The following is a 15658-nucleotide window of genomic DNA, read 5'->3' as shown; positions in this document are numbered from 1 at the left end:
AATACATTTTCTTTTGAAAACATATTTTCAGTGTTTTTATTTCTTGAAAGTAGAAAACAAGAAGTTAAACCAAACATGTTTTTAGAATTTTAATCTTTTGAAAATAAAAATAATTTTTAGAAAATGAAAATGCAAATCAAACACACTTTAAACTATCTGTTAAAAGCAATTAATTCAACAAAGACGTTTTTAAAATTTTAATCTTTTAAAAATAAAAATAATTTTTAGAAAATAAAAATACAAATCAAACACATTCTAAACTATCTTTTAAAAGCAATTACTTCAGATCAACTGCTGGTTGCTCATACATCACAATAATGAGTGTTGTTATCATACTTTAATTGGTTTTTTTACGCATTATTTAATAACGTGACCCTTATTTAAACATAAAGAGAGCTCTCTCTCACATCTTGATAGCTTTTTTTTTTTTTTCTCTTTGTAAGCTCCTGGTTATTCTCGATAAAAAGTTTATTAGTTCTATTATTCTAATTTATTCTTAGGATGAGCTTGTTATATTTGGAGAGACTTACATATCATATCATGTGGATAACTTCTCGTGCACAATGTGAATTCATACATCTCAAGCTAAATAGTTTGAGATCATTCAAGTGTTTGCAATTAACCATGTTTTATAATTATTAGACACTATGGACAACATATAATACTCCATTCCAAACATTTTTTGGAATGGATAATAGAACGAGAGAAGAAGAAAAAAAGAAAGATAAAAAAGTGAAAGATTTGACAAATGTTACCATGAGAAAAAAAAAGTAAAAAAATAAATAAACGATACGTCAAAGGAGATAAAAGGTATCATAATAATTACCCATCGAAAATAATAAGTTTTTTACGGATCCCTATTTTCTCTCCCGCTCTTTTGCCCCCTCTAGGAGTAGAAGATTTGTTATGGCAAATTGAGAAAGATTTAAAATACTACTATATGAAAAAATTGCTAGACCCTAATGAAAGTAATGATGTAATCCCGAATAATACAATTTATGCCTTTCTTTCGTAACAAAAGTTCTTCTTCAAGAAAGAGGTTCCTATCAGATCATTCTTGGGATTGAAGTGTATTAAAAAAAATTATATTTGGACACTTAATATGTTATTTTATTTTTTGTTAATCATGACTTAATATGTTGTTAAACAATAAAATATATAAAATATAAATATAATATGTGGTACCATGTAATAGAAAAAGAAAAATAAAAAAAATAATAATTAACTGTTTGAAAAAACTAGATGATTAAAAATGAGTTCGGGATACACAATAGTGGATTAGATTTTCTTTTTATTGGGTGTCTAAGATATTCCTCTGGGAGCTCGAGGGTAATTCTCGAAGTACGAAGATCTATTTAGTATTTACTGACTAACCTTTTTTCATAGATGTTCTTAATTGTGATCTTAATCTTATGCATTGAGGTGAATGAAATTTTTTTTATGACATGCTTGAGGGACATGATTATTTGTCAACCATACCACATCATATATATGATGTTTAGTATGCTTCTCTCTTCAAGTGATTGGTGTTGTTGTAGATATTGCAGAACAATAGAAATCAAAATATCAATGAACTAGCTTACGACAGTAATGTAATGTTGATTAGATTATTTGCATTAGTATGCCGCGCGCCCTCTCTAATTTCTTCAGTTGCACTCGAAATCATTGAAAGATACCTTCAATTGCTCACTGCAAGTAGAATTTATTTTCCACCTCAAAAGCTACATCTATCTATAGCTGAGTTTATGAAGTACCCCTGACAAATCTTACTGATATCTCCCTAATTACAAAAACCTACACTATTAAATGAAAATGAAAAAAGTTAAATGTTTTATTGCCCAAAATGTATAGGTTTTCTAATGTTGCAATAATTAGAATGTCAGAATAATTTGTTGAAAGGATATATATATATATATATATATATATATATATATATATATAATTATTCAAGTAGGCAATAAATTGTTAAACATTATTCTGTTAGCTAGTTAGATTGTGAAAGTTCTTTATCTTAGTTTGTGACAAAATAATAGATAATGAATTTGTTCGAATCCCATTTGCCAAGGGAAAAAATGACGTAAATTGCAGACATTGTTGGGAGTTAGAAGAGAAGAATTGACTTTCATGAAACAGGGATTGATGGATTTACATATATAGGAATTAGCATCTTTTGTGGTTAGAAGAAATGAAAGAGGAAGTCTATGAGGAAGAAAAGGATGGTTTATATGGTGAAATGTAGAAAGAAGTAGAAATTTGTAAGTGTTAATTAAATGGAGATTATTGATTGGTGGGTGTTGGTTGATGAAAGCAAAGCAAGCCAGGTTAGGGGGGTCACATATAATGTGTGTGTGCTTCCTAAAATCCCTTGAGTAGATGGAAATCCAGCTCATAGTTCTTGAGCACTGATATGACCCCATGTGGAGAGGAGAGAACTGCCAGTTCACGGACTAATAACTTATTGTATTGCTGCACTGCAGACTTCTAAAGAAAAAATAAAAAAAGAGGGCCCTTATAGCTGTCTCCTCGTCCCTAACGCTGCCAACAATGTTAGATAATGACTTCTTCTGAGCTAGCTAGGCCTCTCTTCTTTTCTTTTCTCATCTCTCTATAATATGAATATGTGTGTGTGTGCGCGTGTGCTCATACTCATGCAATGCATAATCATTAAGGCCAAGCTAGCTCTACATGGGAGTGCCAAACATGTATGATCCAACTATAACTGGGAGAATCATCCTCGAAAAGTATTATTAATTATGTGCCGGGAGCAAGTAAGGTTTTGAGGCTCTCATTTCATGTGGGGCATCTGGACAAGATAATGGTCTACCATTATTAATAAAAATATATATACTATATGGCATGTTATGTTATGTTAGGCTTACAATCAAATATTGTATTAACTTGTTCTAGTTTAATAAGAGATTTGAGATTTTTGAGTATAAGATTGTGTTAAACATTTAAATAGAAAAAAATTATCATCTCTTGTTTGACTCAAATAAGATTATCTTTGTTGGAGAATATGATTTTGATATGGTTGGCATTAGAGATTGTTACTGTCACGGATCACGATTGACAAGGGAATGATACGATGGTGATGGATACATAACTCATAACAGAATTTAATTTTGTTCTCATCGCAGCCGCTAAATGCGTGCCTTGCTTTCACATGATTTCCTATTAGTCTTAATCAAGAACTGAAATGAAATGTATCCTTTTTATATTTTTTGCTTTCCCAATCAAACCTTAATTGTGACCGTTCCTATTCATTTTGGTTGATTTGCCAATAGTTTTTTACTTGCGGATTGAGGCATAGGAACATGGGATCATGAGGCATATATTTTGGTCCCAACATAAGAGGAAAAGGTTGTGTAACGGTAGTACATGCTTATTAATTACCACAGTCAAATACAATCGACAAAACAACTGGTAAGGACGAAGAAGTTGTAGAGGTTAAATTTAAAATTAGAACAATTTTTACTTTTGGCTCCTGCAGTAACAAACCACACACGGAAAGATGTGGATGGAATAAAAATTTGGAAAAAAATTCATTTCATTTGGTGAAGGAAAAGGTTCTGTCGAGGCTGAAATAGCTTAGGAAGAATTTTTTGAGATGCATGCATAAAAAAATAAAAAATAAAAAATAAAAACAATTACTTATAAGATTTCACACGTTTCTAATTTTTTGTTTTTAACATTCGAAATAATCTTATCAGCAAAACAGACACCTTTATTCTTCCCCATCCATTATTTGCACAATATCTATCTTTAAAATGTAAAATGACCAATCGAATTATGATCAGAGGGTCCATATCTCCTTTTTTTTATTTATATATATATTTGGCTAAAGGGTAAATTAAATGACGATGCTTCAGAAGGAATCCTTGTCAAAAATAATAAAGAGAAAGAAAAAAAAAACAAAGGAAGTTGGGTATATGTGGTTGTGTTACAGAAAAAGCGAAGCCAAAAATATACCAATGGAGAAGAACAGAAGGACAAGCATATTAAGAGTAGTTAAGCTAGCGAAAACGGAAAAGTGATAAGATGGTAAGAGTATATTAATGCAGAGAAGAAGAGACAGGGAGGCCACACACACACACTTGACACTTCACAAATCCCTTGTCTTTCTTCCTTCTCTTTTTTTGGCCAGCAAATTAGAGTTTGCAGCTGTCAATCTCTCTCTCTCTCTCTCCCTCTCTCTCACTCACATCTTTTAATAAAAATAATAAATTTGTTTCCTTTCCTTATATATTTTTGTTGCAATCATAATCAACCAACACCTCTGTTCCAAACAGCCATCAAATAATAACCATAATACACCATCATAAACCATACCCACCTTACCTCCTTCTTTCACCCTCTTCAAATGCAATGATTCCTCTGCTGCCAATCACACATATATAGTACAAAGCAGAGACATTTTATGGAATTTTGGCCTAGGAAAAAAGAAGAAGAAAGAGCTTAAATGAATGAGACAGCGAGTCTTCATGCACCAACTAGGACACCCATTTCTTCTTTGGATGCAATGGCTCATCACCACCCGCATTATCGGTCACCCTTCGGAGACACAACGTTCACTAAGTTGTTCGTTGGAGGACTAGCCTGGGAGACTCCTACCGAAGAAATGCGCAAATATTTCGAGCAGTTCGGAGACATTCTTGAAGCTGTCATCATCACTGACAAGAACACCGGAAAATCCAAAGGCTATGGATTCGTATGTTCACATTACTACTTACCTTCAATACGCCAACTTAATATTTATTTATTTATTTATTTCATCCTTGTTGTAGAGTATGAGTAACACTATATATGCAGGTAACATTCTGTGGACAAGAATCAGCTAGAAGGGCATGTGCTGATCCAAATCCAATAATAGATGGAAGAAGAGCTAATTGTAATATTGCTTCTCTTGGAAGGACTAGACCATCACCACCTAGTGGTTAATTTTCATCCTTTACTATATAGTTTTTTTTCTCATAGGAATAGATAGAATCACAAAGTTTATAATAACTCATATTCCTTAACTTTCTTTTTTATTTATAAATACTCTTTATCAATATATATATATATATATAATATGTGTGTGTAATTTGATATTACACGGTTATTTTTGGTAACACAGGGAGGAATACAGTTCAAGGTGGAGTAGGAACAGCACAGGGTGTTCCAGGAGCGGGACCGGCGCCGTCACTACCGCCGCCACCACCTGTTCTGTATCCACCATATGGGTGAGTTGAGTTAGCTTTGTTCATTTACTGGAGCCATTAATAAAATCATAATTTGGTATCACTCCTAGTCAAAGAAACTGGTCCATGATGTTAATGGGGAAGTGCATGTGGACGCGCTACATCTTACTGTCTGGTGTCTGCATATGATGTTTCTCACTGCTACTCACCAGTTATAGTAGGCATCAGTGTCAGCCTAAGAATCATATCGTAATAAAAGTACATTTGGAAAAAGGTTGCTCTGCCATCCACATCCACATAACGTGCATTATTGCTCTTTCTATTTTCCATAATCTCAACTCACTCTTGTAATGCTAAATCAATTGCATTTTTTTAGCTCCTTAATCAATTGCTTTTAACATTTTTCGCTTGAGTCTTTCTATAAATCTATATATATTTCTCCGTTTTTAGTATTTTTAAATTTATTATATTTATAGTATCAATGATATAGATAATTATACAACTATGGTAATAGTAAAAATGCTAGTGATAACAGCAACAGATGAGTGGATATGTGTGGTCCCTGATAGTGCATATACGTGTATATTTGTCTCAGTGGTCCTGCATCAATTAATTTGAAATGTGATCTTGTAAAAGATAAAATCCCACAGCACTCGGTACTTTTGCATGTTCTGAACCACTGAGTCATTTTCACACCAGCATGTACTCTTCATGCCAGGGCTCTAAAGTACTATATATTTAAAATTTAACTTCAAGTACAAGACTAGGCGTGGAAAATTGTATGAAAAAGTGTAGAGATGCAGACTTTTCAAGTTGGTACGTTTGACTAGAAAATGTTAATGTTAACATTAGTTGCATTCTTTGCACTAAAGCAAAAGATATTATCATGAAATGTGGTGATTAAAGTAACACTGATTAAAGTTTGATTACTTAAAAAGCGAGTAACTCGCCAGTTTAACCTCAGTTTGTGAGTTTACACAGTCATCACCGTTTATGTAGGTGTGCCCGCATATATGCAAATACATTAATTTAGTATACCAGCTATGGCATTCTTTCTTATTTTTTATCTTATCATGTTAGTAATATAACGAAGTCACATTAACAGAAAGATACAAAAATAAAATTAATGAAACGTCCGTGAATAATAATTGGTCTTTATATAATTGTTTTTATGTGTTTCCCTCTTGTAACATGATATTATCATCTGAGAACCTAACATCCAAGCTAATCCTTCTATTTTATTCTTTATGAATTCTTCCTTTTCTGTTTATTGGGCAACAAGTTTTTCATAGTTTGCACAATCTTTTTTTTTTATTATTATTAAAAGAAAACAATCACTGAAGTCATAGTAAATTCAAACTTAGGGACAGCACGTATTAGACCTCCATGTTGGGCACACAAGCATTAATCTATATCTCTTTCTTCCTCACTTTATACACTGAAGTTACCTGAAAAAGATTACACATTAAGTTCACAAGTTCATGCCATTTTGAGCCATTACTTGTTCTCAAAGAAAGAAATCCACTAATGCAATTTACATATTTCCTTTCATATATTTTTCTACTAATTAAATTCCTTTCAACTTTACTCTATCGCAGCTATACAACCTACACTCCTGATTATGGGTACCACCAAGTAAGTCTGTTTATCAATTTGATGATCACTAGTCGGCAACATGTAGATTATATCACACTAATGATCATATCTCAATTTAGCTATAGTAATAGTGGAGAACACTTGCATAATGCTAACTTAATGATTGAATTAATACAGGCCACGATGTACAACCCACAGATTCAGCAACCACAATACTATCAACAACTTTATGAAGCATCATCTTCTACCATGGGCACCCCATATTACTATGGTTATTCTGTGCAAGCACCAAGAAACACATTTTCTTCTCCCCAAGCAAATCGTCTATCACCTGGACCGTCCTATCTATACTACCCTATACCAATAGAAGTCTCATTCTCTGGATATCGTCCTCCCCAACAATCACCAATGAGGCAAACCTTTCCTTCCCCTAAAGGTACCTTTAATTCTCTTATGTTCTCTTTAATTTAATTACTACTTTTGATCATTTAATTATTCTTATTTCTTCCGACTACATATATTTCAGACGCGCCCAAGATTAGTTAGCTAGTTATAAAAAAAATCATCATTCAATTCTCTTATTAACCAAAAAAAAACTAATAATTAACACTATAATTAATACTACCGATATAAAAAAAAACACAGATGTTGCGCGAGTGAGATGAGAGACAGAGATGCACACACATAGAGATTTATGAATTATGACTGACACAATATATATTATGATTTGGCTGCAATATATATGTATGGCCATTATAGGGGTCCACATGGGCAACCACAGAGCCATGTGAATGAGCTGTCTCGGTTGTGCCATGAATCGTATGATGTATAATGGGTCAACGTGGGAAGTCATGACAGAGGGAGAGAGGGTCATCGTGTAAAGTAACAGTGGATAGTCCGATAGTGGATACATGTGGTTTTTTTCAGTAGGAAAAATAAATAATTGTGGTGGTTAATTCTTTAAAGCAGTCAAATGTTCTGTCATTCATGCATGGGCTGGCCAACATTGCATGTTAGATACTATATATATATTGTACTGTATATACCAGTGCTGTAATTTTTTTATTTTAAATAAATACGGCCATTACAGTTCAAAGCTAACAGAACGTTTTTTTTTTCTATCCCTTTTGTGACTTATGCTGGATCAACTTCTAACTTCAGTACTTGATAGAATGTGAAAAAAAAAATCATACTATTGAAACATAAAAATGAGATGGGCTATGCATTTCGTTTTACAGATTTGGATCATTCTGATGGTATGCGAGTGATGATTGAAACTTGTCTGACATACACGAGAAAATATGTAAAATGAAGTAAAGTTGCATTTACTATTAATTTTAAATAAAACAAGTTAACAAAATACTTTAAGTTCATTAGTAGCTATATATGTGTGGAACATCCTGTCAAATTAAATGTGTGTTGAACATATTCATGTTTAGAACATATCAGTCAATTATTCGCTTAGTGGAATATCATATGCATGCGATGAGTGGCTTCGTTAGAGACTATTCGTGGTCTTTTTTTGCTTGATGTTTTTGCTTCTGTACCCAAAATATATAGTAATAAATAATAATAATAAAGTACTACGTAGTTGCTAAACTGACATTGCTAATCATCATTTATATATGTTGTCCTTATGATCTCTAAGTTTTAGCATAATTTTAAATATTATTTATTATATGGTTGGTGTTGATCAGATTCACAGAGTCAGCCGCGTACCTCCTCTGAAACAACAGCCAGGGTAGCTATAACTTCAGAAAGATCAAATAGCCAAGGGAAGAACTAATAAATATATATACCTGCTAAGTTTCAACTGTTTAATCTTCAAGTCACATTAATTCTTCATCTTTTTTCCACATTATATCATAATTTTTTTATTCCACAAGCTTTTTGCTTAAGGAAATAATGGTTCAGTTAGCTGATTACCGATGTTCTCCACAGCTATGGCATTTTCAAAGATGGACTAATTAATCAACTTCTCCATTCACATTATCTTCATTCTCTTCTCGTTTTCTTTAGGGATTTTCACTTTATATATGAGATTATACCCACTCACACATGTAGGACGTATTTAATTAGTACAAGTGCGACAAGTGAAATGAATGAATCTCTGCCATCTATAAATCCATTATTAAGATTAACTTATTATCACGGTACAACACTCTTGCCTAACACGCGCATATAAAATCAAACTATGTTCATACTAGGTCTGTTCTAGAGTATAAAATGAAACGGACGAGAATCCTTAACTCACCACGTAGGGGAGGAACACTGGAAAAAGAAGAGAAAAATAGAGTCATACTCTTATTCTTTCTTGACTATTTATTCAGTGACTCGTTTTATATTAATCACAAATACTAAAAATAACTATATTTCATATTACAGTTGAATCAAATTTTATTTATGATATGGTCATATTTATAAATCGCAAAGTTAATATACAAGTGATAAATAGACATGTTTCTTTTTCTTAACCCATCATACAATGGTCAGCATTAGAGTTACATGTTAGGAAATCAAATTATTAATTATTTTTTTGTCATCCTAACATTGGTGTGAAACATTGAGTCTATCTCATCTTTAATTGGTTTGAAAAATCTCGCCAACAAAAGGAGTTTTAATAGTTAATATGGAAAAACATTATTATTTAATAGAGATGTAATATTTTTCTTGTTGAGATGTTTTTAACTAATGAATGGAGTTTTTGTAAAAAAAAAAACAACAAAAACTAATGAATGAAGTACTTTCAATATTCCTTTTTCTATTTTATGACGTATTTCGTGCAGATATAGATACACTCACACTTCCACTTTTAGTGTGTTTAGTTCCTCTTTGATAACGTCACGTTCATATGAATTTCCATGTTCAAAAGATGCATGTTAGGTGATATTGGATGAGAAACCAAACACGCATTTTATTTGTTCCTTGGGATGTTGATTTCTCGACTAATTTTTTTTACAGTATATATAATTAAAGGAAATGTCAATGTAATAATTAAATGTGAATTATAGTTTCACGAAAAATTGTTCAAACTTGTTTGCTTACTTTCTAACTTGTAGACCACATTGTGATGGTTTTGCTATTTATTTTTCCATTTAAATATTATCTCAAACATATCTATTCGATCAATTCATTCAAAGAGTGACAAGTTTACTTCTTCAATGAAAGTGTCAACAGATGACTTCCTAACTAATAGGGGTTTATTCTAATAGAATTTATATTATCTTATAACGTGTCAAATCGTAAAGTATATGCATCTGATGGAAGCCTAAAGCAGATGAAGAGAATATACTGCAGATGATACTGAACCAATCCATGAAAGTTCTTTTCATTCCACTGCAAGCTCCTGTCACTTTTCACTTCCTATTCTTTCATTCCTCCCTTTTCTTATATCTCAAGATCTAATATTTACCAATGACCATTTTCATGTATCTATATATTTTATTTTATTCTCTGTTTTTTCTATGGATAATATATCATCTATCACATCTTTTTTACTCCTCTCTTTTCCTCATATTTCACCAAACGTAAACCTAGCAAGTGTATATATCTACCTTTTTAAATTCAATTATTGTGGTGTTGCGCCACACGTCTTGAATTGCCGTCATTCTCTTAAGTATCTTGGAGTCAGACATTGGCATGGCATTAAAATGAAAAACTGTAATTCTGTATCAAACTTCATAATTTTTAACATTCTGTGAGCCATGAAAATGTTGCAGTTTTATTAATAAAATTGTGGCCAACTTGGTGCAGATATAGGCACCAATGTGGGGAGGTGAGCCACATTTCAAAATCAAAATTGATCGATTATAAAGTTTTATTTTGGAGCGAAACTGGAAGACAAAGTCAAAGTTCACACAATTGAAATTACACATAATCCAAACTGTCCACTATTGAAAAATTGACGAGTTCATTAGTTAAAGACGTACAAGGTTTAGCCATGCCAAGATTCCGTCCAACTGATGCTCAAGCCGGTTTCATTAGTTAAAATATAATTTCTTGTAATGTTTTACTAAACAAGTGGGAATAAAATATAAATTATGAGTGCCATTTTCTATTTATTTAATATGTTTTTGTCTATGTATGAGATCACCAGGAAAATCGTCAACAAGATTTTATATATTATCTAGAGTGGAAAACAATCAGATGATATGTTTATGAAATAGTATTGACATGTAAACTTGATAATCACAAACAAGACAGACACACAGACTACTCATATATGTGGTCACAAATATTAGACTAGACTTGTATTAGCTCGCTTTGCATCTTTCAAAGGAGCTGAGAGATATGACACTACACATGAAATCCAAAGTCCATACTGAACTTGTTTAAGTTGATTTCAAGTTGTCACTCAAAAGAACTTGACGAACCATATTATCATAATTAAGAAATGAAGAGCCCTCTTTGAGAATGGTGGCATCTTCTGCCAGTTTCTTCCATTCCAAGGCTTTCATGGTCAACTCTTTCCCCTTCTGCCCCTCCATCAACTCCCTCACAAGCCTCTCAACTCTATCCCTCGTAACATCACCTTCTATCTGCATCCCAACACCCCATTCCTTGCAACAGAATCGACAATTAGTCGGTTGCTCCGCAAAGAAAGGCCAACATATCATTGGCACTCCATTGCACAAACTCTCAATTGTTGAATTCCAACCACTGTGTGTCAAGAACCCTCCAATTGCAGGGTGTGCTAGCACTTCCTCTTGGGGACACCAACCTGACAATTGACCTCTATCTTTAGTCTCCAACACAAACTCGTAAGGAAGAATCGTGTTTTCGTCCACAAGATCAGGCCTAATGACCCACAGAAAGGTTTTGCCACTGTTAGCAAGTCCCCAAGCAAACTCAATCAATTGATGATTAGTCATGACTGTGATGCTCCCAAAGTTCACATAAATTACTGACTTGGGTTCATTGGTGTCAAGCCATTTTAGACACTCTCTATCTTCCTTCCAAAGGTTCGACCCAATTGTTTTCAAGTCCTCATCCGTGACATGATTCAAGAGTAAAGTTAAGGGACCAATGGGGTACACAGGAGGCAACATGGACGATAGTGCCTCCAAAACATCATGCTCTAAAGCCTCAAATGTGTTCAAAATGATTGCAGAAGCATGCTTAGCTCTCCCACACTCTTCCTGCAAAACTTGCAGCATAATATCATGTGGGTCTATGGTTCTGAAGAAGCTTGGGAAATCTCTCAACAAAATTTCTTTGATGCCAGGTAACCAATCGATGGCAGTCTCCAAATATCCATTTGTCATATAACTCGAGTCTGCTAGCTTAGGCACGTAATAAATTGAGTGCACGTTTGAATTCATGTTATATCTAAAATCACGTTGTTAATATTATATAAATATTCACATGTTTAATTTCATATTAAGAAATTGATTCTGAATAGAAAATCAATTTTCAGTTTAAAAAAATCCAAAAATAAAATACTTTACTCCAAAATTAATTTTAAGAATCAATTATGTTAATCCTCATCCATACATACACTAAATTCATATCAAAATACTGAAAGAACATAAATTAAAATATAGTATAGTAGTACCTTTGAGGGGTACGAGGCCCTTTTTGACGAGTTGACCATTGTGAAGGTAACACAAGAGCCCACAAGCGCTTATGGTCCAAAAGAAGACCTCAGGAATGCCTAGTTCTTCTGAAGCAATTAAGGTGAAGCTCATGACACCGTCAGAAACTATGCAACTAACAGGAGGGACATGTCTGGAGTGGTTGAGTTTGGCAAGGAGGTTCCTAAATGGAACCAAGCAAGTTTTTCTAAGGGACTCACACAGGGTAGGTGTATCCTGTGTGGCGTCTACATCAGACTCTGGTAGACCGTCAGGGATGGTTTCGAAGCGAAAGGAAGGGAAACCGTTGAGGGAATCTGCACCCCGGGATTTGAGAAGACGTTTGTGGTTAAACTCTGTGTTGACGAAAGTGATGTGAAAACCCTTGAAATGGAGAACCTTTGCTAGTTTGAGCATTGGAGTTATGTGGCCTTGAGCTGGGTAAGGAATACAAACTGCATGAGGCTTCTCAACTGTAGTAATATCCAAAGAATTCATTTTCTTTTGTGGATATTGATATGCATGCATGCTTCTCTTGGCTCAAATTTATAATAACTGTGCACGAGAAAGTGATTGTGAATTGCGTGTGCTTTCTGTTCTCTCACGTATGGAGAGCTGGCCTCGTGGATGCTGCTTACCAATTAATATCCCACATTATTCAAAACATTGAATTAAAAAATTGAAATTGGAGGAAAACTGAACTTGATTACTCTATTATATGCCGTAGGAAAGTTTCCTTTTATAATAAAAATATTTTGCTGAGAAGAAGTTGAATAAAAGCGGTCTAAGTCATACAAACTAAATTATTTTAGCAAAGTAAGAGCTGCAATTCATTGCATGCAATATGCAAATCTTGCAAACAGTGACGTGTGCTGCTGGGCAGGGCCCGGCCCCACCTCTTTTACAGCTTCTACTATTAACACCCCTTCCTTTCACACTTTTCTACGGTGGTTCTTTTTCAACTTCTAATAACATCTATTAACACTCCTTCCTTTCACACTGTTTTTTCAACTTCAATCTGGGTGGTTCTTTTGTAAGATATATATGCATGAACATTTTTCAAGTAGCTGTTCTTTTGTACTTAAATTTTCAGTGGGGAGGAAGATGCTTAATGGTGCAGTGGACTTGCAGTTTAGGCTTTATTGGTGCTGCGGATATGTCCTGAGAAAAATGTGTTTGTAATCATCTTGGGTCCATAACGAGACCCACTAAAAAAAACCTTAAATTTTTTCTAGGCCCAAACCGTACAAATACAATGCCCTGTGAGTTGCCAAAGGAAGTCTTGAAATATGATGGCACACGTGACACGTATATGTGAAAGGAAAACTAGAGTAAAATAGTAAATAATGATCTGTAATAACAGTAAGTGAGGCGTTTTGACCTTCCTTGAATGGGATTTCACATATTCTCAAACACCGAACGTGACTGTAAAAAAATAAAACTTTTACGTTGAACGGGATTTCAATGTATATTCAAACCTACTAGAAAAATGTATATTATGCAAAAATGACGTGTGAAATTAGGAAAAATATAAAAGAAATTAGGAAAGTTCAGAAATAGGAATCAAGTTACTAGAGAAGAAAATTAAATATGCTTTGAAAAAGAAAATTAGAGAGAAAAATAATTTTTTAAGCTTTGCGATTTTATTGTGTAGGAGATTTTGTTGAATCAAAGCGAAATCAGGTGGCGAAGAATAATATTTTGCTATGAAGTTAGACAAGTAAGACTTGCATGTTTAATTGTGAGTTAGGGGCAACCCAAAACTACCATAAGGTCTAGGATGCTGTGAAATGATCACCTAGATTCTTATGCTTGGCAAAATCAATTTTGCTAAATTAAGCAAAATTATATTCTTTTTTTATGATTAAACTATTTAGATAATTATCATGGTATAAATATACTTTGGATTAAGGGTATAAGTGATTCAAATAGGATTAAATCTGATCTAATTTAAGACTTTATTGTATGAAATATATATAATTATGTGTGAGTTGTGTTGAATTCATTTTTTTTTGTTAAGCAATTCAACCTAAACCAACCCAATATTAACTAAGTTAGTTCAAATTGAGTAGTCAAATCGAGTAGTCAAATCAACTAATTAAAATAATTTAAAAAATAAAATATTTAATTAATTCAATTGACTGAAAATCAAGACACTCAAATATGAAAAAATTAGCCAAACATTAACAATGAAACCATAATCAAAATGACAATGTACATTATGCAAAAAGTTTGAAATCTCAAATAAACCACTTCAATTGTTCAATTATCCAAATCCAACACTATTACTAGAAAAATATATGTCCTAAATGGCATGATACATGTCCCAAAGAACACTCACAATCACTTGAATTATACAATAAAGATGAATTATTTAAAACTCAAACAATGACTATCAAATGAAATGATTCTCATTTTTGTCTTGTTTCCTTCCGTTAAAATCATATTTATTTGACATCCAACTTAATTATAATTGAGTCGGTCAAAATGAACTCAAATCAATTTAAGTGGCTGAAATATAATTGAAGTGAGTTGGATTGATCATGTTAGTGGGCCGATTATAGGTCACTTTCAAGTTTCAACCCTACTCTTGATGATTTCCCTTTACGACCTTCATTTTTAATTCCTACGAAATTGCTTACAATTGTATCGGAGTGGACTCACTAGCTAAGGTAGATGTTGTCTTTATGGGGAGCTAACTTATGGGTACAGTGGTACACCGAACTTGATTGGTCAAGGTAACAGCTCCCCCAAATAAAAACTCATAAATTCCACCAAACATTCAAAGGGAGAACACGAGCATTCTAGATCAATTGACTTCACTGTACAGCTACCAGTTCGTAGCTATTAGTCCTCTGGATATCACGAACAGACAGAATCCAATATACATGTAATTTAGTCAAAGTCTGAAGTTCCTAAATAAATATTATAGATCGTGCATGCTTGTATGGTGAATTATTAATTTGAAAAAAAATGTAGGACTGGATTCGTGGGACCTTATTATATACGTTAATAGTCATGTCTCTGTCTGCAAAACTTGGATCAGACCAAGCTCTTTCAAAAGGTGAATGCATCACCACAAGCATTGAGATTGTCTTCGCGACTATCGGGAGTTTAGGCCATTGTAAGCGGACATCAAGCAAATATTTATTACGTATATTATATGTTAAGCTCTCTTAAAATAAGCATAGAGTTTTGCCTCGTGAATCAAGCTTTATGGCAAATGTTTAAGATCATATTCTACTATAGCTTTGTTCTCGTGATTTTAGATTATGTATTTCTTAGGCTGAATGTATGTGACCTGCCATG

The 15658-nt window shown here is 33.2% G+C and overlaps 2 protein-coding genes across 6 annotated transcripts; one reads left to right on the top strand and one right to left on the bottom strand.

Moving 5' to 3' along the window:
- Positions 1-3989: 3989 nt before the first annotated feature.
- LOC114415311 (RNA-binding protein 38-like) lies at positions 3990-8774 on the top strand. 2 transcript variants are annotated; one of them, XM_028379935.1, is made up of 6 exons: positions 3990-4708; positions 4810-4933; positions 5117-5222; positions 6779-6815; positions 6954-7212; positions 7536-7882. In XM_028379935.1, the coding sequence occupies exons 1-6, from the start codon at positions 4460-4462 to the stop codon at positions 7565-7567; spliced, it is 807 nt and encodes a 268-aa protein (XP_028235736.1). In that variant the 5' UTR covers positions 3990-4459; the 3' UTR covers positions 7568-7882. The 2 variants fall into 2 exon arrangements, with proteins under 2 accessions (XP_028235736.1, XP_028235735.1); XM_028379934.1 differs by lacking the exon at positions 7536-7882 and adding an exon at positions 8474-8774 and having other exon boundaries at positions 3995-4708.
- A 2100-nt stretch (positions 8775-10874) lies between these two features.
- LOC114415310 (7-deoxyloganetin glucosyltransferase-like) lies at positions 10875-12966 on the bottom strand. Of its 4 annotated transcripts, none has more exons than XM_028379929.1 (2): positions 12331-12966; positions 10875-12054 (listed from the first exon to the last, which is right to left on the bottom strand). In XM_028379929.1, exons 1-2 carry the CDS (start codon positions 12875-12877, stop codon positions 11108-11110), a joined length of 1494 nt encoding a protein of 497 aa, XP_028235730.1. In that variant the 5' UTR covers positions 12878-12966; the 3' UTR covers positions 10875-11107. The 4 variants fall into 4 exon arrangements, with proteins under 4 accessions (XP_028235730.1, XP_028235731.1, XP_028235732.1 ...); XM_028379930.1 differs by having other exon boundaries at positions 10875-12051; positions 12331-12965; XM_028379931.1 differs by having other exon boundaries at positions 10875-12104; positions 12331-12463.
- Positions 12967-15658: the final 2692 nt, after the last annotated feature.

This window comes from Glycine soja, chromosome 6, assembly GCF_004193775.1.
Source record: "Glycine soja cultivar W05 chromosome 6, ASM419377v2, whole genome shotgun sequence".
Taxonomy (NCBI): domain Eukaryota; kingdom Viridiplantae; phylum Streptophyta; class Magnoliopsida; order Fabales; family Fabaceae; genus Glycine; species Glycine soja.
Note: the sequence above shows the minus strand (reverse complement) of the source record. Positions and strands in the feature narration are given on the sequence as shown.